Source organism: Salmo salar, chromosome 05 (genome assembly GCF_965601325.2).
Source record: "Salmo salar chromosome 05, fSalSal1, whole genome shotgun sequence".
NCBI lineage: Eukaryota > Metazoa > Chordata > Actinopteri > Salmoniformes > Salmonidae > Salmo > Salmo salar.
Genome location: NC_138295.1, coordinates 87,865,280 through 87,888,964, shown reverse-complemented (window position 1 = coordinate 87,888,964; position 23,685 = coordinate 87,865,280). Strand labels below are relative to the sequence as shown.

The following is a 23,685-nucleotide window of genomic DNA, read 5'->3' as shown; positions in this document are numbered from 1 at the left end:
GAGAGGAGAGAGATACCTTCTAAAGAGAGAAGAGGAGAGGAGAGAGATACCTTCTAAAGAGAAGAGAGGAGAGGAGAGAGGTACCTTCTAAAGAGAGAAGAGGAGAGAGATACCTTCTAAAGAGAAGAGAGGAGAGAGATACCTTCTAAAGAGAGAAGAGGAGAGAGATACCTTCTAAAGAGAGAAGAGGAGAGAGATACCTTCTAAAGAGAGAAGTGGAGAGAGATACCTTCTAAAGAGAGAAGAGGAGAGAGATACCTTCTAAAGAGAGGAGAGGAGAGAGATACCTTCTAAAGAGAGAAGTGGAGAGAGATACCTTCTAAAGAGAGAAGAGGAGAGAGATACCTTCTAAAGAGAGAAGAGGAGAGGAGAGAGATACCTTCTAAAGAGAGAAGAGGAGAGAGATACCTTCTAAAGAGAGAAGAGGAGAGAGATACCTTCTAAAGAGAGAAGAGGAGAGAGATACCTTATAAAGAGAGAAGAGGAGAGAGATACCTTCTAAAGAGAGGAGAGGAGAGAGATACCTTCTAAAGAGAGAAGAGGAGAGAGATACCTTCTAAAGAGAGAAGAGGAGAGAGATACCTTATAAAGAGAGAAGAGGAGAGGAGAGAGATACCTTATAAAGAGAGAAGAGGAGAGAGATACCTTCTAAAGAGAGAAGAGGAGAGAGATACCTTCTAAAGAGAGAAGAGGAGAGAGATACCTTCTAAAGAGAGGAGAGGAGAGGAGAGAGATACCTTCTAAAGAGAGAAGAGGAGAGGAGAGAGATACCTTCTAAAGAGAGAAGAGGAGAGAGATACCTTCTAAAGAGAGAAGAGGAGAGAGATACCTTCTAAAGAGAGGAGAGGAGAGAGATACCTTCTAAAGAGAGAAGAGGAGAGGAGAGAGATACCTTCTAAAGAGAGGAGAGGAGAGAGATACCTTCTAAAGAGAGAAGAGGAGAGAGATACCTTCTAAAGAGAGAAGAGGAGAGGAGAGAGATACCTTCTAAAGAGAGAAGAGGAGAGAGATACCTTCTAAAGAGAGAAGAGGAGAGAGATACCTTATAAAGAGAGAAGAAAAAAGAGAGATACCTTATAAAGAGAGGAGAGGAGAGAGATACCTTATAAAGAGAGACGAGGAGAGAGATACCTTCTAAAGAGAGAAGAGGAGAGAGATACCTTCTAAAGAGAGGAGAGGAGAGAGGTACCTTCTAAAGAGGGAAGAGGAGAGAGATACCTTATAAAGAGAGAAGAGGAGAGAGATACCTTATAAAGAGAGAAGAAAAAAGAGAGATACCTTATAAAGAGAGGAGAGGAGAGAGATACCTTATAAAGAGAGACGAGGAGAAAGATACCTTCTAAAGAGAGAAGAGGAGAGAGATACCTTCTAAAGAGAGGAGAGGAGAGAGATACCTTCTAAAGAGAGAAGTGGAGAGAGATACCTTCTAAAGAGAGAAGAGGAGAGAGATACCTTCTAAAGAGAGAAGAGGAGAGGAGAGAGATACCTTCTAAAGAGAGAAGAGGAGAGAGATACCTTCTAAAGAGAGAAGAGGAGAGAGATACCTTCTAAAGAGAGAAGAGGAGAGAGATACCTTATAAAGAGAGAAGATGAGAGAGATACCTTCTAAAGAGAGGAGAGGAGAGAGATACCTTCTAAAGAGAGAAGAGGAGAGAGATACCTTCTAAAGAGAGAAGAGGAGAGAGATACCTTATAAAGAGAGAAGAGGAGAGGAGAGAGATACCTTATAAAGAGAGAAGAGGAGAGAGATACCTTCTAAAGAGAGAAGAGGAGAGAGATACCTTCTAAAGAGAGAAGAGGAGAGAGATACCTTCTAAAGAGAGGAGAGGAGAGGAGAGAGATACCTTCTAAAGAGAGAAGAGGAGAGGAGAGAGATACCTTCTAAAAGAGAAGAGGAGAGAGATACCTTCTAAAGAGAGAAGAGGAGAGAGATACCTTCTAAAGAGAGGAGAGGAGAGAGATACCTTCTAAAGAGAGAAGAGGAGAGGAGAGAGATACCTTCTAAAGAGAGGAGAGGAGAGAGATACCTTCTAAAGAGAGAAGAGGAGAGAGATACCTTCTAAAGAGAGAAGAGGAGAGGAGAGAGATACCTTCTAAAGAGAGAAGAGGAGAGAGATACCTTCTAAAGAGAGAAGAGGAGAGAGATACCATATAAAGAGAGAAGAAAAAGAGAGATACCTTATAAAGAGAGGAGAGGAGAGAGATACCTTATAAAGAGAGACGAGGAGAGAGATACCTTCTAAAGAGAGAAGAGGAGAGAGATACCTTCTAAAGAGAGGAGGGAGAGAGATACCTTCTAAAGAGAGAAGAGGAGAGAGATACCTTATAAAGAGAGAAGAGGAGAGAGGTACCTTCTAAAGAGAGAAGAGGAGAGGAGAGGAGAGGAGAGAGATACCTTCTAAAGAGAGAAGAGGAGAGGAGAGAGATACCTTCTAAAGAGAAGAGAGGAGAGGAGAGAGGTACCTTCTAAAGAGAGAAGAGGAGAGAGATACCTTCTAAAGAGAAGAGAGGAGAGAGATACCTTCTAAAGAGAGAAGAGGAGAGAGATACCTTCTAAAGAGAGAAGAGGAGAGAGATACCTTCTAAAGAGAGAAGTGGAGAGAGATACCTTCTAAAGAGAGAAGAGGAGAGAGATACCTTCTAAAGAGAGGAGAGGAGAGAGATACCTTCTAAAGAGAGAAGTGGAGAGAGATACCTTCTAAAGAGAGAAGAGGAGAGAGATACCTTCTAAAGAGAGAAGAGGAGAGGAGAGAGATACCTTCTAAAGAGAGAAGAGGAGAGGGATACCTTCTAAAGAGAGAAGAGGAGAGAGATACCTTCTAAAGAGAGAAGAGGAGAGAGATACCTTATAAAGAGAGAAGAGGAGAGAGATACCTTCTAAAGAGAGGAGAGGAGAGAGATACCTTCTAAAGAGAGAAGAGGAGAGAGATACCTTCTAAAGAGAGAAGAGGAGAGAGATACCTTATAAAGAGAGAAGAGGAGAGGAGAGAGATACCTTATAAAGAGAGAAGAGGAGAGAGATACCTTCTAAAGAGAGAAGAGGAGAGAGATACCTTCTAAAGAGAGAAGAGGAGAGAGATACCTTCTAAAGAGAGGAGAGGAGAGGAGAGAGATACCTTCTAAAGAGAGAAGAGGAGAGGAGAGAGATACCTTCTAAAAAGAGAAGAGGAGAGAGATACCTTCTAAAGAGAGAAGAGGAGAGAGATACCTTCTAAAGAGAGGAGAGGAGAGAGATACCTTCTAAAGAGAGAAGAGGAGAGGAGAGAGATACCTTCTAAAGAGAGGAGAGGAGAGAGATACCTTCTAAAGAGAGAAGAGGAGAGAGATACCTTCTAAAGAGAGAAGAGGAGAGGAGAGAGATACCTTCTAAAGAGAGAAGAGGAGAGAGATACCTTCTAAAGAGAGAAGAGGAGAGAGATACCTTATAAAGAGAGAAGAAAAAAGAGAGATACCTTATAAAGAGAGGAGAGGAGAGAGATACCTTATAAAGAGAGACGAGGAGAGAGATACCTTCTAAAGAGAGAAGAGGAGAGAGATACCTTCTAAAGAGAGGAGAGGAGAGAGGTACCTTCTAAAGAGGGAAGAGGAGAGAGATACCTTATAAAGAGAGAAGAGGAGAGAGATACCTTATAAAGAGAGAAGAAAAAAGAGAGATACCTTATAAAGAGAGGAGAGGAGAGAGATACCTTATAAAGAGAGACGAGGAGAAAGATACCTTCTAAAGAGAGAAGAGGAGAGAGATACCTTCTAAAGAGAGGAGAGGAGAGAGGTACCTTCTAAAGAGAGAAGAGGAGAGAGATACCTTATAAAGAGAGAAGAGGAGAGAGATACCTTATAAAGAGAGAAGAAAAAAGAGAGATACCTTATAAAGAGAGGAGAGGAGAGAGATACCTTATAAAGAGAGACGAGGAGAGAGATACCTTCTAAAGAGAGGAGAGGAGAGAGATACCTTCTAAAGAGAGGAGAGGAGAGAGAGACCTTCTAAAGAGAGAAGAGGAGAGAGATACCTTCTAAAGAGAGGAGAGGAGAGAGATACCTTCTAAAGAGAGGAGAGGAGAGAGATACCTTCTAAAGAGAGAAGAGGAGAGGAGAGAGATACCTTCTAAAGAGAGAAGAGGAGAGAGATACCTTCTAAAGAGAGAAGAGGAGAGAGATACCATATAAAGAGAGAAGAAAAAAGAGAGATACCTTATAAAGAGAGGAGAGGAGAGAGATACCTTATAAAGAGAGACGAGGAGAGAGATACCTTCTAAAGAGAGAAGAGGAGAGAGATACCTTCTAAAGAGAGGAGGGGAGAGAGATACCTTCTAAAGAGAGAAGAGGAGAGAGATACCTTATAAAGAGAGAAGAGGAGAGAGGTACCTTCTAAAGAGAGAAGAGGAGAGGAGAGGAGAGGAGAGAGATACCTTCTAAAGAGAGAAGAGGAGAGGAGAGAGATACCTTCTAAAGAGAAGAGAGGAGAGGAGAGAGGTACCTTCTAAAGAGAGAAGAGGAGAGAGATACCTTCTAAAGAGAAGAGAGGAGAGAGATACCTTCTAAAGAGAGAAGAGGAGAGAGATACCTTCTAAAGAGAGAAGAGGAGAGAGATACCTTCTAAAGAGAGAAGTGGAGAGAGATACCTTCTAAAGAGAGAAGAGGAGAGAGATACCTTCTAAAGAGAGGAGAGGAGAGAGATACCTTCTAAAGAGAGAAGTGGAGAGAGATACCTTCTAAAGAGAGAAGAGGAGAGAGATACCTTATAAAGAGAGAAGAGGAGAGGAGAGAGATACCTTATAAAGAGAGAAGAGGAGAGAGATACCTTCTAAAGAGAGAAGAGGAGAGAGATACCTTCTAAAGAGAGAAGAGGAGAGAGATACCTTCTAAAGAGAGGAGAGGAGAGGAGAGAGATACCTTCTAAAGAGAGAAGAGGAGAGGAGAGAGATACCTTCTAAAAAGAGAAGAGGAGAGAGATACCTTCTAAAGAGAGAAGAGGAGAGAGATACCTTCTAAAGAGAGGAGAGGAGAGAGATACCTTCTAAAGAGAGAAGAGGAGAGGAGAGAGATACCTTCTAAAGAGAGGAGAGGAGAGAGATACCTTCTAAAGAGAGAAGAGGAGAGAGATACCTTCTAAAGAGAGAAGAGGAGAGGAGAGAGATACCTTCTAAAGAGAGAAGAGGAGAGAGATACCTTCTAAAGAGAGAAGAGGAGAGAGATACCATATAAAGAGAGAAGAAAAAGAGAGATACCTTATAAAGAGAGGAGAGGAGAGAGATACCTTATAAAGAGAGACGAGGAGAGAGATACCTTCTAAAGAGAGAAGAGGAGAGAGATACCTTCTAAAGAGAGGAGGGGAGAGAGATACCTTCTAAAGAGAGAAGAGGAGAGAGATACCTTATAAAGAGAGAAGAGGAGAGAGGTACCTTCTAAAGAGAGAAGAGGAGAGGAGAGGAGAGGAGAGAGATACCTTCTAAAGAGAGAAGAGGAGAGGAGAGAGATACCTTCTAAAGAGAAGAGAGGAGAGGAGAGAGGTACCTTCTAAAGAGAGAAGAGGAGAGAGATACCTTCTAAAGAGAAGAGAGGAGAGAGATACCTTCTAAAGAGAGAAGAGGAGAGAGATACCTTCTAAAGAGAGAAGAGGAGAGAGATACCTTCTAAAGAGAGAAGTGGAGAGAGATACCTTCTAAAGAGAGAAGAGGAGAGAGATACCTTCTAAAGAGAGGAGAGGAGAGAGATACCTTCTAAAGAGAGAAGTGGAGAGAGATACCTTCTAAAGAGAGAAGAGGAGAGAGATACCTTCTAAAGAGAGAAGAGGAGAGGAGAGAGATACCTTCTAAAGAGAGAAGAGGAGAGGGATACCTTCTAAAGAGAGAAGAGGAGAGAGATACCTTCTAAAGAGAGAAGAGGAGAGAGATACCTTATAAAGAGAGAAGAGGAGAGAGATACCTTCTAAAGAGAGGAGAGGAGAGAGATACCTTCTAAAGAGAGAAGAGGAGAGAGATACCTTCTAAAGAGAGAAGAGGAGAGAGATACCTTATAAAGAGAGAAGAGGAGAGGAGAGAGATACCTTATAAAGAGAGAAGAGGAGAGAGATACCTTCTAAAGAGAGAAGAGGAGAGAGATACCTTCTAAAGAGAGAAGAGGAGAGAGATACCTTCTAAAGAGAGGAGAGGAGAGGAGAGAGATACCTTCTAAAGAGAGAAGAGGAGAGGAGAGAGATACCTTCTAAAAAGAGAAGAGGAGAGAGATACCTTCTAAAGAGAGAAGAGGAGAGAGATACCTTCTAAAGAGAGGAGAGGAGAGAGATACCTTCTAAAGAGAGAAGAGGAGAGGAGAGAGATACCTTCTAAAGAGAGGAGAGGAGAGAGATACCTTCTAAAGAGAGAAGAGGAGAGAGATACCTTCTAAAGAGAGAAGAGGAGAGGAGAGAGATACCTTCTAAAGAGAGAAGAGGAGAGAGATACCTTCTAAAGAGAGAAGAGGAGAGAGATACCTTATAAAGAGAGAAGAAAAAAAGAGAGATACCTTATAAAGAGAGGAGAGGAGAGAGATACCTTATAAAGAGAGACGAGGAGAGAGATACCTTCTAAAGAGAGAAGAGGAGAGAGATACCTTCTAAAGAGAGGAGAGGAGAGAGGTACCTTCTAAAGAGGGAAGAGGAGAGAGATACCTTATAAAGAGAGAAGAGGAGAGAGATACCTTATAAAGAGAGAAGAAAAAAGAGAGATACCTTATAAAGAGAGGAGAGGAGAGAGATACCTTATAAAGAGAGACGAGGAGAAAGATACCTTCTAAAGAGAGAAGAGGAGAGAGATACCTTCTAAAGAGAGGAGAGGAGAGAGGTACCTTCTAAAGAGAGAAGAGGAGAGAGATACCTTATAAAGAGAGAAGAGGAGAGAGATACCTTATAAAGAGAGAAGAAAAAAAGAGAGATACCTTATAAAGAGAGGAGAGGAGAGAGATACCTTATAAAGAGAGACGAGGAGAGAGATACCTTCTAAAGAGAGGAGAGGAGAGAGATACCTTCTAAAGAGAGGAGAGGAGAGAGAGACCTTCTAAAGAGAGAAGAGGAGAGAGATACCTTCTAAAGAGAGGAGAGGAGAGAGATACCTTCTAAAGAGAGGAGAGGAGAGAGATACCTTATAAAGAGAGAAGAGGAGAGAGATACCTTCTAAAGAGAGGAGAGGAGAGAGATACCTTCTAAAGAGAGGAGAGGAGAGAGATACCTTATAAAGAGAGAAGAGGAGAGAGATACCTTATAAAGAGAGAAGAGGAGAGAGATACCTTATAAAGAGAGAAGAGGAGAGAGATACCTTCTAAAGAGAAGAGAGGAGAGCGATACCTTCTAAAGAGAGAAGAGGAGAGAGATACCTTCTAAAGAGAGAAGAGGAGAGGAGAGAGATACCTTCTAAAGAGAGAAGAGGAGAGGAGAGAGATACCTTCTAAAGAGAGGAGAGGAGAGAGATACCTTCTAAAGAGAGAAGAGGAGAGAGATACCTTCTAAAGAGAGAAGAGGAGAGAGATACCTTCTAAAGAGAGGAGAGGAGAGAGATACCTTCTAAAGAGAGAAGAGGAGAGAGATACCTTCTAAAGAGAGAAGAGGAGAGGAGAGAGATACCTTCTAAAGAGAGAAGAGGAGAGAGATACCTTCTAAAGAGAGAAGAGGAGAGAGATACCTTATAAAGAGAGGAGAGGAGAGCGATACCTTCTAAAGAGAGGAGAGGAGAGAGATACCTTCTAAAGAGAAGAGAGGAGAGAGATACCTTCTAAAGAGAGGAGAGGAGAGAGATACCTTCTAAAGAGAGGAGAGGAGAGAGATACCTTATAAAGAGAGACGAGGAGAGAGATACCTTCTAAAGAGAGAAGAGGAGAGAGATACCTTCTAAAGAGAGGAGAGGAGAGAGATACCTTCTAAAGAGAGGAGAGGAGAGAGATACCTTATAAAGAGAGACGAGGAGAGAGATACCTTCTAAAGAGAGAAGAGGAGAGAGATACCTTCTAAAGAGAGAAGAGGAGAGAGATACCTTCTAAAGAGAGGAGAGGAGAGAGATACCTTCTAAAGAGAGACGAGGAGAGAGATACCTTCTAAAGAGAGAAGAGGAGAGAGATACCTTCTAAAGAGAGGAGAGGAGAGGAGAGAGATACCTTCTAAAGAGAGAAGAGGAGAGAGATACCTTCTAAAGAGAGGAGAGGAGAGAGATACCTTCTAAAGAGAGAAGAGGAGAGAGATACCTTCTAAATAGAGAAGAGGAGAGGAGAGAGATACCTTCTAAAGAGAGAAGAGGAGAGAGATACCTTCTAAAGAGAGAAGAGGAGAGAGATACCTTATAAAGAGAGAAGAGGAGAGAGATACCTTCTAAAGAGAGACGAGGAGAGGAGAGAGATACCTTCTAAAGAGAGGAGAGGAGAGAGATACCTTCTAAAGAGAGGAGAGGAGAGAGATACCTTCTAAAGAGAGAAGAGGAGAGAGATACCTTCTAAATAGAGAAGAGGAGAGGAGAGAGATACCTTCTAAAGAGAGAAGAGGAGAGAGATACCTTCTAAAGAGAGAAGAGGAGAGAGATACCTTATAAAGAGAGAAGAGGAGAGAGATACCTTCTAAAGAGAGACGAGGAGAGGAGAGAGATACCTTCTAAAGAGTGAAGAGGAGAGAGATACCTTCTAAAGAGAGAAGAGGAGAGAGATACCTTCTAAAGAGAGAAGAGGAGAGAGATACCTTATAAAGAGAGAAGAGGAGAGAGATACCTTCTAAAGAGAGAAGAGGAGAGAGATACCTTCTAAAGAGAGAAGAGGAGAGAGATACCTTCTAAAGAGAGAAGAGGAGAGAGATACCTTCTAAAGAGAGGAGAGGAGAGAGATACCTTCTAAAGAGAGAAGAGGAGAGGAGAGAGATACCTTCTAAAGAGAGAAGAGGAGAGAGATACCTTCTAAAGAGAAGAGAGGAGAGGAGAGAGATACCTTCTAAAGAGAGGAGAGGAGAGAGGTACCTTCTAAAGAGAGAAGAGGAGAGAGATACCTTCTAAAGAGAGAAGAGGAGAGAGATACCTTGTAAAGAGAGAAGAGGAGAGAGGTACCTTCTAAAGAGAGAAGAGGAGAGAGATACCTTCTAAAGAGAAGAGAGGAGAGAGATACCTTCTAAAGAGAGAAGAGGAGAGAGGTACCTTCTAAAGAGAGAAGAGGAGAGGAGAGGAGAGGAGAGAGATACCTTCTAAAGAGAGAAGAGGAGAGAGATACCTTCTAAAGAGAAGAGAGGAGAGAGATACCTTCTAAAGAGAAGAGAGGAGAGGAGAGAGGTACCTTCTAAAGAGAGAAGAGCAGAGAGATACCTTCTAAAGAGAAGGAGGAGAGAGATACCTTCTAAAGAGAAGAGAGGAGAGGAGAGAGGTACCTTCTAAAGAGAGAAGAGGAGAGAGATACCTTCTAAAGAGAAGAGAGGAGAGAGATACCTTCTAAAGAGTGAAGAGGAGAGAGATACCTTCTAAAGAGAGAAGAGGAGAGAGATACCTTCTAAAGAGAGAAGTGGAGAGAGATACCTTCTAAAGAGAGAAGAGGAGAGAGATACCTTCTAAAGAGAGGAGAGGAGAGAGATACCTTCTAAAGAGAGAAGTGGAGAGAGATACCTTCTAAAGAGAGAAGAGGAGAGAGATACCTTCTAAAGAGAGGAGAGGAGAGAGATACCTTATAAAGAGAGAAGAGGAGAGGAGAGAGATACCTTCTAAAGAGAGAAGAGGAGAGGAGAGAGATACCTTCTAAAGAGAGAAGAGGAGAGGAGAGAGATACCTTCTAAAGAGAGAAGAGGAGAGAGATACCTTCTAAAGAGAAGAGAGGAGAGAGATACCTTCTAAAGAGAGAAGAGGAGAGGAGAGAGATACCTTCTAAAGAGAGAAGAGGAGAGAGATACCTTATAAAGAGAGAAGAGGAGAGTGATACCTTACTTCACTGTAGTCCCTGGTTCCAGGCTGCATCACATCCAGCCGTGATTGGGAGTCCCATAGGGCGGCGCACATTTGGCCCAGAGTCATCCGGGTTTGGCCGGGGTAGGCCGTCATTTTTTCTTAACTGACTTGCCTAGTTAAATAAAGGTTGAATATTTTTTGTTAAATAAAATCCACACTGCAGACATTGTGGGCCAGGTTAGGAATGCTGTGTAGCGCTGTATTCTTCGTGGCGTCATTACGTCATCTACCTACGTTATATGCATGTCAGCTTTGACATCGGTTTTACACATCGGCTTTAAACTGGACATCTGGCCGATGCCGATATGCTTACAGATATATTGTGCATCTCTGATATTACCTATGAACTGCACTATTTTCGTCCAGAACCCTATGGGCCCTGGTCAAAAGTAGTGCTCTATGTAGGGAATAGGGTGGCATTAGGCAGAGAGACCATGGTAATTGGGCGCTGCAACAAGGATCAAAGAGAGCTGCTGTGGAAATGTCTGTCAACCCCCGAGAGTGATCTGAGACAGAGCTTCCCTCTTTCAGCCAGGGTGTGTGTGTGTGTGTGTGTGTGTGTGTGTGTGTGTGTGTGTGTGTGTGTGTGTGTGTGTGTGTGTGTGTGTGTGTGTGTGTGTGTGTGTGTGTGTGTGTGTGTGTGTGTGTGTGTGTGTGTGTGTGTGTAGAGAATGAGAGAAAGATGTAGAAACAGCAAAAGGCTAGCTCCCTGTCTGACTACAGTCCCATTGGTGGGTATTAGTAGGGTCATTACACGTCTTAATACAGTCAAACATGGGAAACCATTGGTTTAACTTTTTATTTATTTTCAGATTTTACAGGTATAATATTTAAATTCATATCAATTCATATTCCGTTCATACATTTTCAATTGGTTATTTCCCACATTGCACCTGTGGGCTGCCACTCAGAAGACACAAGAAGGAAACATGATCATATTTTACACTTGAAGTAATAATAACACCATTGGTGGAAACTTTCGGGGGATCTGCGGTGCACGATTAGGGTTGCAAAATTGCAGGAAAGTTCCCAAATTCCTAGAAGTTTTCCAGAAATCTTGGTTGGAGGATTCAGAGTTTCCTGCTTACTAACTGTTATTTCTGAAAAACCAGGGAATTTTGGGAAAATAATCGTAATTTTGCAACTCTATGTAGGTTGCTGAAGGACAAAGTCCTTATGGGAAATGTGAGTCTGGGTGTTGGCTGGTACTGATAGATGCAGAATGGGAGATGTGAGCCTGGGTGGTGGCTGGTACTGCTAGATGCAGAATGGGAGATGTGAGTCTGGGTGTTGGCTGGTACTGATAGATGCAGAATGGGAGATGTGAGTCTGGGTGGTGGCTGGTACTGATAGATGCAGAATGGGAGATGTGAGTCTGGGTGTTGGCTGGTACTGATAGATGCAGAATGGGAGATGTGAGTCTGGAGTCTGGATGGTGGCTGGTACTGATAGATGCAGAATGGGAGATGTGAGTCTGGATGGTGGCTGGTACAGATAGATGCAGAATGGGAGATGTGAGTCTGGGTGTTGGCTGGTACTGATAGATGCAGAATGGGAGATGTGAGTCTGGGTGTTGGCTGGTACTGATACATGCAGAATGGGAGATGTGAGTCTGGGTGTAGGCTGGTACTGATAGATACAGAATGGGAGATGTGAGCCTGGGTGTTGGCTGGTACTGATAGATGCAGAATGGGAGATGTGAGTCTGGATGGTGGCTGGTACTGATAGATGCAGAATGGGAGATGTGAGTCTGGATGGTGGCTGGTACTGATAGATGCAGAATGGGAGATGTGAGTCTGGATGGTGGCTGGTACTGATAGATGCAGAATGGGAGATGTGAGTCTGGATGGTGGCTGGTACTGATAGATGCAGAATGAGGGATGTGAGTCTGGGTGTTGGCTGGTACTGATAGATGCAGAATGGGAGATGCGAGTCTGGATGGTGGCTGGTACTGATAGATGCAGAATGGGAGATGTGAGTCTGGATGGTGGCTGGTACTGATAGATGCAGAATGGGAGATGTGAGTCTGGATGGTGGCTGGTACTGATAGATGCAGAATGGGAGATGTGAGTCTGGATGGTGGCTGGTACTGATAGATGCAGAATGGGAGATGGGAGTCTGGGTGTTGGCTGGTACTGATAGATGCAGAATGGGAGATGTGAGTCTGGATGGTGGCTGGTACTGATAGATGCAGAATGGGAGATGTGAGCCTGGGTGTTGGCTGGTACTGATAGATGCAGAATGGGAGATGTGAGTCTGGATGGTGGCTGGTACTGATAGATGCAGAATGAGGGATGTGAGTCTGGGTGGTGGCTGGTACTGATAGATGCAGAATGGGAGATGTGAGTCTGGGTGTTGGCTGGTACTGCTAGATGCAGAATGGGAGATGTGAGTCTGGGTGTTGGCTGGTACTGATATATGCAGAATGGGAGATGTGAGTCTGGGTGTTGGCTGGTACTGATAGATGCAGAATGGGAGATGTGAGTCTGGGTGTTGGCTGGTACTGATAGATGCAGAATGGGAGATGTGAGTCTGGGTGTTGGCTGGTACTGATAGATGCAGAATGGGAGATGTGAGCCTGGGTGGTGGCTGGTACTGATAGATGCAGAATGGGAGATGTGAGTCTGGGTGTTGGCTGGTACTGATAGATGCAGAATGGGAGAAGTGAGTCTGGATGGTGGCTGGTACTGATAGATGCAGAATGGGAGATGTGAGTCTGGGTGTTGGCTGGTACTGATAGATGCAGAATGGGAGATGTGAGCCTGGGTGGTGGCTGGTACTGATAGATGCAGAATGGGAGATGTGAGTCTGGATTGTGGCTGGTACTGATAGATGCAGAATGGGAGATGTGAGTCTGGATGGTGGCTGGTACTGATAGATGCAGAATGGGAGATGTGAGTCTGGGTGTTGGCTGGTACTGATAGATGCAGAATGGGAGAAGTGAGTCTGGATGGTGGCTGGTACTGATAGATGCAGAATGGGAGATGTGAGTCTGGGTGTTGGCTGGTACTGATAGATGCAGAATGGGAGATGTGAGTCTGGGTGGTGGCTGGTACTGATAGATGCAGAATGGGAGATGTGAGTCTGGATTGTGGCTGGTACTGATAGATGCAGAATGGGAGATGTGAGTCTGGGTGTTGGCTGGTACTGATAGATGCAGAATGGGAGATGTGAGTCTGGGTGTTGGCTGGTACTGATAGATGCAGAATGGGAGATGTGAGTCTGGATGGTGGCTGGTACTGATAGATGCAGAATGGGAGATGTGAGTCTGGATGGTGGCTGGTACTGATAGATGCAGAATGGGAGATGTGAGTCTGGATGGTGGCTGGTACTGATAGATGCAGAATGGGAGATGTGAGTCTGGGTGTTGGCTGGTACTGATAGATGCAGAATGGGAGATGTGAGTCTGGATGGTGGCTGGTACTGATAGATGCAGAATGGGAGATGTGAGTCTGGGTGTTGGCTGGTACTGATAGATGCAGAATGGGAGATGTGAGTCTGGGTGTTGGCTGGTACTGATAGATGCAGAATGGGAGATGCGAGTCTGGATGGTGGCTGGTACAGATAGATGCAGAATGGGAGATGTGAGTCTGGGTGTTGGCTGGTACTGATAGATGCAGAATGGGAGATGTGAGTCTGGATGGTGGCTGGTACTGATAGATGCAGAATGGGAGATGTGAGTCTGGATGGTGGCTGGTACTGATAGATGCAGAATGGGAGATGTGAGTCTGGATGGTGGCTGGTACTGATAGATGCAGAATGGGAGATGTGAGTCTGGGTGTTGGCTGGTACTGATAGATGCAGAATGGGAGATGCGAGTCTGGATGGTGGCTGGTACAGATAGATGCAGAATGGGAGATGTGAGTCTGGGTGTTGGCTGGTACTGATAGATGCAGAATGGGAGATGTGAGCCTGGGTGTTGGCTGGTACTGATAGATGCAGAATGGGAGATGTGAGTCTGGATGGTGGCTGGTACTGATAGATGCAGAATGGGAGATGGGAGTCGGTGTTGGCTGGTACTGATAGATGCAGAATGGGAGATGTGAGCCTGGGTGTTGGCTGGTACTGATAGATGCAGAATGGGAGATGTGAGTCTGGATGGTGGCTGGTACTGATAGATGCAGAATGGGAGATGTGAGTCTGGATGGTGGCTGGTACTGATAGATGCAGAATGGGAGATGGGAGTCTGGGTGTTGGCTGGTACTGATAGATGCAGAATGGGAGATGTGAGTCTGGATGGTGGCTGGTACTGATAGATGCAGAATGGGAGATGTGAGTCTGGATGGTGGCTGGTACTGATAGATGCAGAATGGGAGATGTGAGTCTGGGTGGTGGCTGGTACTGATAGATGCAGAATGGGAGATGTGAGTCTGGGTGGTGGCTGGTACTGATAGATGCAGAATGGGAGATGGGAGTCTGGGTGTTGGCTGGTACTGACAGATGTAGAATGGGTAGTGCGTCGTAGCGGCTATGTAAACACAGACAGACTTCAGTGGTTGTTGGGAAGTAGTCAGAAGACATAACAATGTCTTCATGATCAAGCATGCTTCAGAACTGTCACCACGTCCAACTACCAACATGCCATCAGACTGATTCATTGCAGCTAGAACGAAGGCTGTTTTTCCATTGTCTTGTGTTCTGATGCCAGCTTTAGATTTTCTTCAGTCTTGGTTTTGTTTTCCTGTACAGTAATTCAGTTTAATTTGTTTGGATTGGAAGTTGAATGTCACTAGGAATTTCTGTTATGCAAGACAGAGCTTGGTTGTTGTTGAGTCTTTCTCTCTCCTCGCTCTCTCTCTCACCCTCCCTTTCTCTTCTCTCTCTCTCTTTCTTTCTCTCACCCTCCCTCTCTCTCTATCTCTCTCACCATCCCTCTCTCTCACCCTCCCTCTCTCTCACCCTCTCTCTCACCTTCCCTCTCTCTCACCCTCCCTCTCTCTCTCTCTCTCTCTTTCTTTCTCTCACCCTCCCTCTCTCTCTATCTCTCTCACCATCCCTCTCTCTCACCCTCCCTCTCTCTCACCCTCTCTCTCACCTTCCCTCTCTCTCACCCTCCCTCTCTCTCTCTCTCTCTCTCTCTCTCTCTCTCACTCCCCCTTCTCTCTCGCTCTCTTTCTTTCTCTCACTCAATTCAATTTATTTCAATTTAAGGGCTTTATTGGCATGGGAAACATATGTTTACATTGCCAAAGCAAGTAAAATAGATAATAAACAAAAGTGAAATAAAGAATAAAAAATAAACATTATAAACACAAAAGTTTAAAAGGAATAGAGACATTTCAAATGTCATTATGGCTATGTACAGTGTTATAACGATGTGCAATTAGTTAAAGTACAAAAAGGAAAATAAATATGGGCTGTATTTACAATGGTGTTTGTTCTTCACTGGTTGACCTTTTCTTGTGGCAACAGATCACAAAAATTACTGCTGTGATGTCACACTGTGGTCCCTCTCTCTTTTCTCTCTGTGTGTGTGTGTGTGTGTGTGTGTGTGTGTGTGTGTGTGCGTGTGCGTGTGCGTGTGCGTTTGGGTGCGTGCGTGTGCGTGCGTGCGCGTGCGTGTGCGTGTGCGTGGGTGTGTGGGTGTGTGTGTGTGTGTGTGTGTGTGTGTGTGTGTGTGTGTGTGTGTGGGTGTGTGTGTGTGTGTGTGTGACATCAGATAGATACAAACACATCCTTTGATTAATAGAAGAAGGATGTGTACTGTATGCTAAACATCTTAACTGTCCAGGTCCTAAATCAACATCGGACAGGTAGGATGGCTGTGGATGTTTGTAAGACACCATCATGTGATTGAAGGACATTACGTCATGCTGAAGTTGACGCTTGGAGCAGAAAGTAGTCATAACATCTAATGTTGGTCATGTGACTAGGGCCTTGTTTAACTCCACCAGATTAAACAGACAGCTACGCTTCAGAAGGAGGTGACTGATGGATATTTCAGGCCTATTTTCACAATGTTACCTTGCTTCTGTTTAGAGAACAATGGGTCTTTTTCTAGAAGGTTGGTTGTTGTTTGTATTTGGAGGAAACAAAGACCTTTGTGCATCCCAGATGGCAACACATTCCCTATTTAGGTCCTGGTCAAAAGTAGTGGTCAAATTCAACTCTGGACCTTGGAAGCCAGTTCCCCTGCCTTTTTTCATTGGAATCAGGAAGTGATTTACACTGGGACACCAGTTGGGTGTAATTAATGATCTGGTAGAACAGAAAAGCAGCAGGCTCCGAACCTCACAGGGTAAGAGTTGAATAGCCCTGCTATAGGGAATAGGTAGCCTGGAAACCTGATGGTGAATGTTATTGGATTCTACATCAGGCATGAATGAGCAGTTAGATCAGGAAATTGTCCTGTCACAACAAGCCAAATTATATTTTCACTTCCTCTACCGGTTGTCCATGTAGTTGCTCCTTATTTACAGGTAGCAATGTGAGACAATATATCCACAGGAAAGTAACTTTAAATCAACTTTTCAAAGTGCTGGTAGTGCGTTCACATTTCCATCGCCTGAAGCATGCGCACAAGAAGAAACTACATGCGCACAACCCATGTATAGACAGACTACTGCCGAGCTGGTGCACGTTTACATGGTTCTGCGCATGCTTCAGGTCATTACCGGTTTTATGGAAAGTTGATTTAATTATACTTCCCTGTGCATATATTGTATCACATTCCTACCACGAAAAGGACTAACTGCACAGAGGACAACCGGTAAAGTACGTTAAAATATCATTTAATTCAACATTCTGGCTTGTAGAGGTTGTGAGAGGACACTTTCCTAATCCAAACGCTCATTTATGCCTGATGTAGAATTCAATGAAATTCAATATCGGCGGTTTCCAGGAAAGATAATTCTAGGGTGTTATTTGGGACGAAGCCCTTGATAATCAGTGCTTGATTTGGACTGAAATCGGTACCGGTACTCATGCACTGTTGATAATGCAGATGTTGAGGATATAGTGTGACACAAAGGCTAACATTACATTCTGACAGACATCATACTCTCATTGTATATTATACTCCCAAATGAATAGGGGAAAGTTAGTTATCACTATCTTTTTTATACTAGCAGGCTTTCATATAGAAACATTAGGAAATTGTCAAGTTACAAGAACTCACTTATGCTGATTCAACAGTTTGGACACAAACATGGCCTAATATCTAAATATACTGTATTTTGCAGTATTTCGTGTTTTTATGTGTTGTTTCTTACATGATTAGGCCAGAATTTGTTTGGTGTTATTCCATACAGCCTGGAAGAACTATTGGATATCAGAGCAGCGGTAACTCACCAGCACTACCAGCATTACGCCTATTGTACTGTATCTTAGTCTATGTATTACTCATCTCATATCTATATACTGTATTCTATCCTATTGTACTGTATCTTAGTCTATGTATTACTCATCTCATATCTATATACTGTATTCTATCCTATTCTACTGTATCTTAGTCTATGTTTTACTCATCTCATATCTATATACTGTATTCTATCCTATTGTACTGTATCTTAGTCTATGTATTACTCATCTCATATCTATATACTGTATTCTATCCTATTGTACTGTATCTTAGTCTATGTATTACTCATCTCATATCTATATACTGTATTCTATCCTATTGTACTGTATCTTAGTCTATGTATTACTCATCTCATATCTATATACTGTATTCTATCCTATTGTACTGTATCTTAGTCTATGTATTACTCATCTCATATCTATATACTGTATTCTATCCTATTGTACTGTATCTTAGTCTATGTATTACTCATCTCATATCTATATACTGTATTCTATCCTATTGTACTGTATCTTAGTCTATGTATTACTCATCTCATATCTATATACTGTATTCTATCCTATTGTACTGTATCTTAGTCTATGTATTACTCATCTCATATCTATATACTGTATTCTATCCTATTGTACTGTATCTTAGTCTATGCCGCTTTGACATCGCTCGTCCAACTATTTATATATTCTTAATTCCATTCCTTTACTTTAGATGTGTATATTGTTGTGAAATTGTTAGATATTACTCTTAGATATTACAGCACTGTTAGAGCTAGAAACACAAGCACTTCGCTACACACGCAATAACATCTGCTAAACAGGTGTACATTTTCTGATTTGATTTGATTTGATTTTTATTGTTATACTGGAACAAAATCACCAGCAAAAGTAAATACCTGTTTGAAATCAGTCCAACAGGGGACGGTATTTAGCAGACACTTTGAGGGTGTAAAGCCCACAGCCATGTCTTCTACTCAGATTGAGCTGAGCGTCTCCTGCTCTGCGCTACGCTACCGCCAGACGGACACACATTCTTCCATTCAGTCAGTCTGTTGGCTTGTCTGACGCTAAAGAGCAAGTCTACTATAGTCTCCCCTCTCTCGGGATTTGTTTTGAGAGAAACAGCGTTGTTTCTGTACAGCGAAAGAAAACATGTGTATATATTGGTCATTTTGAATGCGCTTGAGGAAAGTTACATTTGACTATTTTCTTGCAAAAACGCGGACACAATGTGACAATGTTGACCAGCAGACTGGGTTATCCATGACGGATTGGTAAAGAACTGTTCATTAATCAAGGAAAAAGTGACGTGGAAATGGGGAAACTTCAGTCCAAACATGGTAAGATATACCTCTTATAAACATTTGCATTTGAATATTCCATACTGATTAATCATTGATGAATATTTTGTTCACATTGTAACGAATTTCTCATTTGAATTTCCATATTGTGCTGTGATCTAAAGCGGGCAAACGTAGAGAGAACCCCGAAGGTGAGAATATACCTCTATCAGCCTTTAGAAATAACGCATTAAACCTTGTGTTAAACCTTACATTATCTTATTATCTACACACAAATTGGTATCATTGATATTAATAATAATTTCCCCCGGTTTCTAGGAGACAGTTTTGTTGTGAACGCTTTCCTCCGAAGAGCGATGGAAGAATGCGAGAGGTACAGCGCCTCAGATCACAAACTGAACAACATTCAGGTAAGAAACGAAACACTTGTATTTTACACCTTTAAAAAAAAAAAATCTATGCGCTTTCTTGGATAAATGATACAAAAAATATATAATTATAAGAATGTGGCTAATGATTATAATGATTTGGATACTGAAAATAATGCTAATAATGCTAATAATAATTCGATAATAGTCTATTATAATTAAAATACATTACTCTTTAACACAGGCTGAGAAGTTTGTATTTTCAAATTGCCCATATGAGATGGTCCATAGATGGTCTACAGTTGGGATCAGGTGTGATTACAAGGTCCTTCCCATGCAGCCCCAGGAGGACAAATCAATGAACTTCTTCATGATTCAGACATCATTTGGGGACTAGCGCTCTATAAAATGAAATTTATTGATATGAAAGATTTAATGCTCGAAATTAAGATTTATATCCAAAATCTCGAGGTTGTTTTCTAGCGTTTATTTTGTATGTTTGCAAGTCATGTTTTTCCCTCCTAGAAGCGTGTACAGATTCGGTAAAGCATGGCCTAAGAGTTGGTGACTGAAGGGGAAAGTTTGCAGTACTTCATTTAGAAAAGGACACAGACTGGGGTGTGGTCTCAGTCTGTCTGGCAGTTCCAGGTTGTCAGAAGTACAGTGCTGTATAATCCCTTTCCCTCTACCTGTAGATTAAATGCTCTCTCTACCACACACTAGCAGAAAAAAACTCATTGTGATCTATAGTCATTAAGTAAGCATTCAAAGGCCTTTGCAAAGACATGTTGATGTGTATGAAGTTGCAGGTTTGAGTTGTTGTTGTTTCTGTCATATCTGGCACTGGGACAACAGTGCTGTGGTTATTCCTCTAGCTGGGCTGCATGCTGGGGAGGTAACAGCCTGGCTGGGATGCATATTAGACAGGTTATAACACCCTGGCTTGGCTGCATATTGAAGAGGTTATAACAGCCTCGCTGGGCTGCATGCTGGGGAGGTAACAGCCTGGCTGGGATGCATATTAGACAGGTTATAACATCCTGGCTTGGCTGCATATTGAAGAGGTTATAACAGCCTCGCTGGGCTGCATGCTGGGGAGGTAACAGCCTGGCTGGGATGCATATTAGACAGGTTATAACATCCTGGCTTGGCTGCATATTGAAGTGGTTATAACAGCCTCGCTGGGCTGCGTGCTGGGGAGGCTATAACAGCCTTAAATGGGCAATTTGCAGTTGTTACCTCCATTTCTGGACTTATAAATGAATGATCTGTTCCCATTGATTCTTGAAGAATATAACTTATAAATGTCTCATGAGCTTAGTTCAACTGTCGTACCCCATCAGAATATCATGGATGGTCAGTCCTTGCATCCATATCTCTGTCTATGAATTTGAGAGTGGTTCAATTTCTCCAACTCCATCCCTCAGCTTTTTAGCAAAACCTTAGTGGGGAGTACACTTTGTTATTGTTTCAACTGCTGATTGCCGCTTTAAGCCCTCTGGGAGCTTTGGCTGTCTTATTCTCAATGCCTCCTATTATAGTCAGCCTAGCTCCCAGCAGGCAGCCTCCTCTCTCTCTCTCTCCATGGCAGCTCCCAGCAGGCAGCCTCCTCTCTCTCTCTCTCCATGGCAGCTCCCAGCAGGCAGCCTCCTCTCTCTCTCTCTCCATGGCAGCTCCCAGCAGGCAGCCTCCTCTCTCTCTCTCTCTCTCCATGGCAGCTCCCAGCGGGCAGCCTCCTCTCTCTCTCTCTCCATGGCAGCTCCCAGCAGGCAGCCTCCTCTCTCTCTCTCTCTCTCCATGGCAGCTCCCAGCGGGCAGCCTCCTCTCTCTCTCTCCATGGCAGCTCCCAGCAGGCAGCCTCCTCTCTCCCTCTCTCTCCATGGCAGCTCCCAGCGGGCAGCCTCCTCTCTCTCTCTCTCTCCATGGCAGCTCCCAGCGGGCAGCCTCCTCTCTCTCTCTCCATGGCAGCTCCCAGCAGGCAGCCTCCTCTCTCTCTCTCTCTCTCCATGGCAGCTCCCAGCGGGCAGCCTCCTCTCTCTCTCTCTCTCTCTCTCTCTCTCTCTCCATGGCAGCTCCCAGCGGGCAGCCTCCTCTCTCTCTCTCTCTCTCTCTCCATGGAAGCTCCCAGCGGGCAGCCTCCTCTCTCTCTCTCTCTCCATGGCAGCTCCCAGCAGGCAGCCTCCTCTCTCTCTCTCTCTCTCTCTCTCTCTCTCTCTCTCTCTCCATGGCAGCTCCCAGTGGGCAGCCTCCTCTCTCTCTCTCTCCATGGCAGCTCCCAGCAGGCAGCCTCCTCTCTCCCTCTCTCTCTCCATGGCAGCTCCCAGCGGGCAGCCTCCTCTCTCTCTCTCTCCATGGCAGCTCCCAGTGGGCAGCCTCCTCTCTCTCTCTCTCTCCATGGCAGCTCCCAGCGGACAGCCTTCTCTCTCTCTCTCTCTCTCTCTCTCTCTCTCTCTCTCTCCATGGCAGCTCCCAGCGGGCAGCCTCCTCTCTCTCTCTCTCTCTCTCTCTCTCTCTCCATGGCAGCTCCCAGCGGGCAGCCTCCTCTCTCTCTCTCCATGGCATAACGTTACATCACTTCAATTAGCATGTCATGTTGAGGGGTGTGACAGGGCAAAGAGCCTTCATACCAGGGCCCTGGTCAAAACTAGTACACTATATAGGGAATAGGGCTCTGGTCTAAAGTAGTGCACTATATAGGGAATAGGGTGACATTTGGAACGGAACCATTCAGACAGGAATTGTGATCAGTTGGTTCAGTCAGAGGTAGTGACGTGGGTCCCGTTAAGGTGGGTGGCTGTACGGCTGTCATGTCTGTAATACTGCAGGAGTTATGGATCGTATCAGAGGGTTATTACCGCCCACTCTGGGCGTATTAAAAGACAACTTTCCTCCACTTCACAGGAATTCCTGCTCACACTCCTCCCTAAGGGTGAAAACCACCACAGACAGACAGACGCAGACACACACACACACACACACACACACACACATACCACCAAACAGCTTATGCTGGGATGTTATTAGTCTTTAGGAGGTGGGCTGGTCCCACTCATATCATATCTTTGGTAAACAACAGGTGTAGACTAACAGTGAAATGCTGACTTTATTTTTTTATTTTTTATTTTACCTTTATTTAGCTAGGCAAGTCAGTTAATAAGAACAAATTCTTATTTTCAATGACGGCCTTGGAACAGTGGGTTAACTGCCTTGTTCAGGGGCAGAACGACAGATTTTTATTATTTTCCAAGAATGCAGAGTTAAAGATAAAATAAAACATTGTGACAGTGAATAACAAATAAAAATAACAAGTAAAAATAACATGGCTATATACAGGGAATAGAAAATAACATGGCTATCTATATACAGGGAATAGAAAATAACATGGCTATCTATATACAGGGAGTAGAAAATAACATGGCTATCTATATACAGGGAGTAGAAAATAACATGGCTATCTATATACAGGAAGTAGAAAATAACATGGCTATCTATATACAGGAAGTATAAAATAACATGGCTATATACAGGGAATAGAAAATAACATGGCTATCTATATACAGGAAGTAGAACATAACATGGCTATCTATATACAGGGAGTAGAAAATAACATGGCTATCTATATACAGGGAGTAGAAAATAACATGGCTATCTATATACAGGAAGTAGAAAATAACATGGCTATCTATATACAGGGAGTAGAAAATAACATGGCTATCTATATACAGGAAGTAGAAAATAACATGGTTATATACAGGGAGTAGAAAATAACATGGCTATATACAGGGAGTAGAAAATAACATGGCTATCTATATACAGGAAGTAGAAAATAACATGGCTATCTATATACAGGGAGTAGAAAATAACATGGCTATATACAGGAAGTAGAAAATAACATGGCTATCTATATACAGGGAGTAGAAAATAACATGGCTTTATACAGGAAGTAGAAAATAACATGGCTATATACAGGAAGTAGAAAATAACATGGCTATCTATATACAGGAAGTAGAAAATAACATGGCTATATACAGGGAGTAGAAAATAACATGGCTATCTATATACAGGGAGTAGAAAATAACATGGCTATCTATATACAGGGAGTAGAAAATAACATGGCTATCTATATACAGGGAGTAGAAAATAACATGGCTATCTATATACAGGGAGTAGAAAATAACATGGCTATCTATATACAGGGAGTAGAAATAGCATGGCTATATACAGGGAGTAGAAAATAACATGGCTATCTATACACAGGGAGTAGAAAATAACATGGCTATCTATATACAGGGTGTAGAAAATAACATGGCTTTATACAGGAAGTAGAAAATAACATGGCTATATACAGGAAGTAGAAAATAACATGGCTATCTATATACAGGGAGTAGAAATAGCATGGCTATATACAGGGAGTAGAAAATAACATGGCTATCTATATACAGGGAGTAGAAAATAACATGGCTATCTATATACAGGAAGTAGAAAATAACATGGCTATATACAGGAAGTAGAAAATAACATGGCTATCTATATACAGGAAGTAGAAAATAACATGGCTATATACAGGGAGTAGAAAATAACATGGCTATATACAGGGAGTAGGGAATAACATGGCTATCTATATACAGGGAGTAGAAAATAACATGGCTATATACAGGGAGTAGAAAATAACATGGCTATCTATATATAGGGAGTAGAAAATAACATGGCTATCTATATACAGGGAGTAGAAAATAACATGGCTATATACAGGGAGTAGAAAATAACATGGCTATATACACGGAGTAGAAA

The 23,685-nt window shown here is 43.0% G+C and overlaps 1 protein-coding gene across 1 annotated transcript in view; it reads left to right on the top strand.

The window, feature by feature from the left end:
• The first annotated feature begins 18,237 nt into the window (after positions 1 to 18,237).
• Positions 18,238 to 23,685, top strand: part of LOC106597380 (protein naked cuticle homolog 2-like) — an 88,180-nt gene continuing 82,732 nt past the window's right edge. Inside the window, exons 1-3 of the mRNA XM_082975866.1 lie at positions 18,238 to 18,565; positions 18,691 to 18,717; positions 18,845 to 18,936. Of these exons, the coding sequence (XP_082831992.1) occupies positions 18,541 to 18,565; positions 18,691 to 18,717; positions 18,845 to 18,936 (144 nt within the window). The 5' untranslated portion in view covers positions 18,238 to 18,540. The remainder of the gene's footprint in view (positions 18,566 to 18,690; positions 18,718 to 18,844; positions 18,937 to 23,685) is intronic.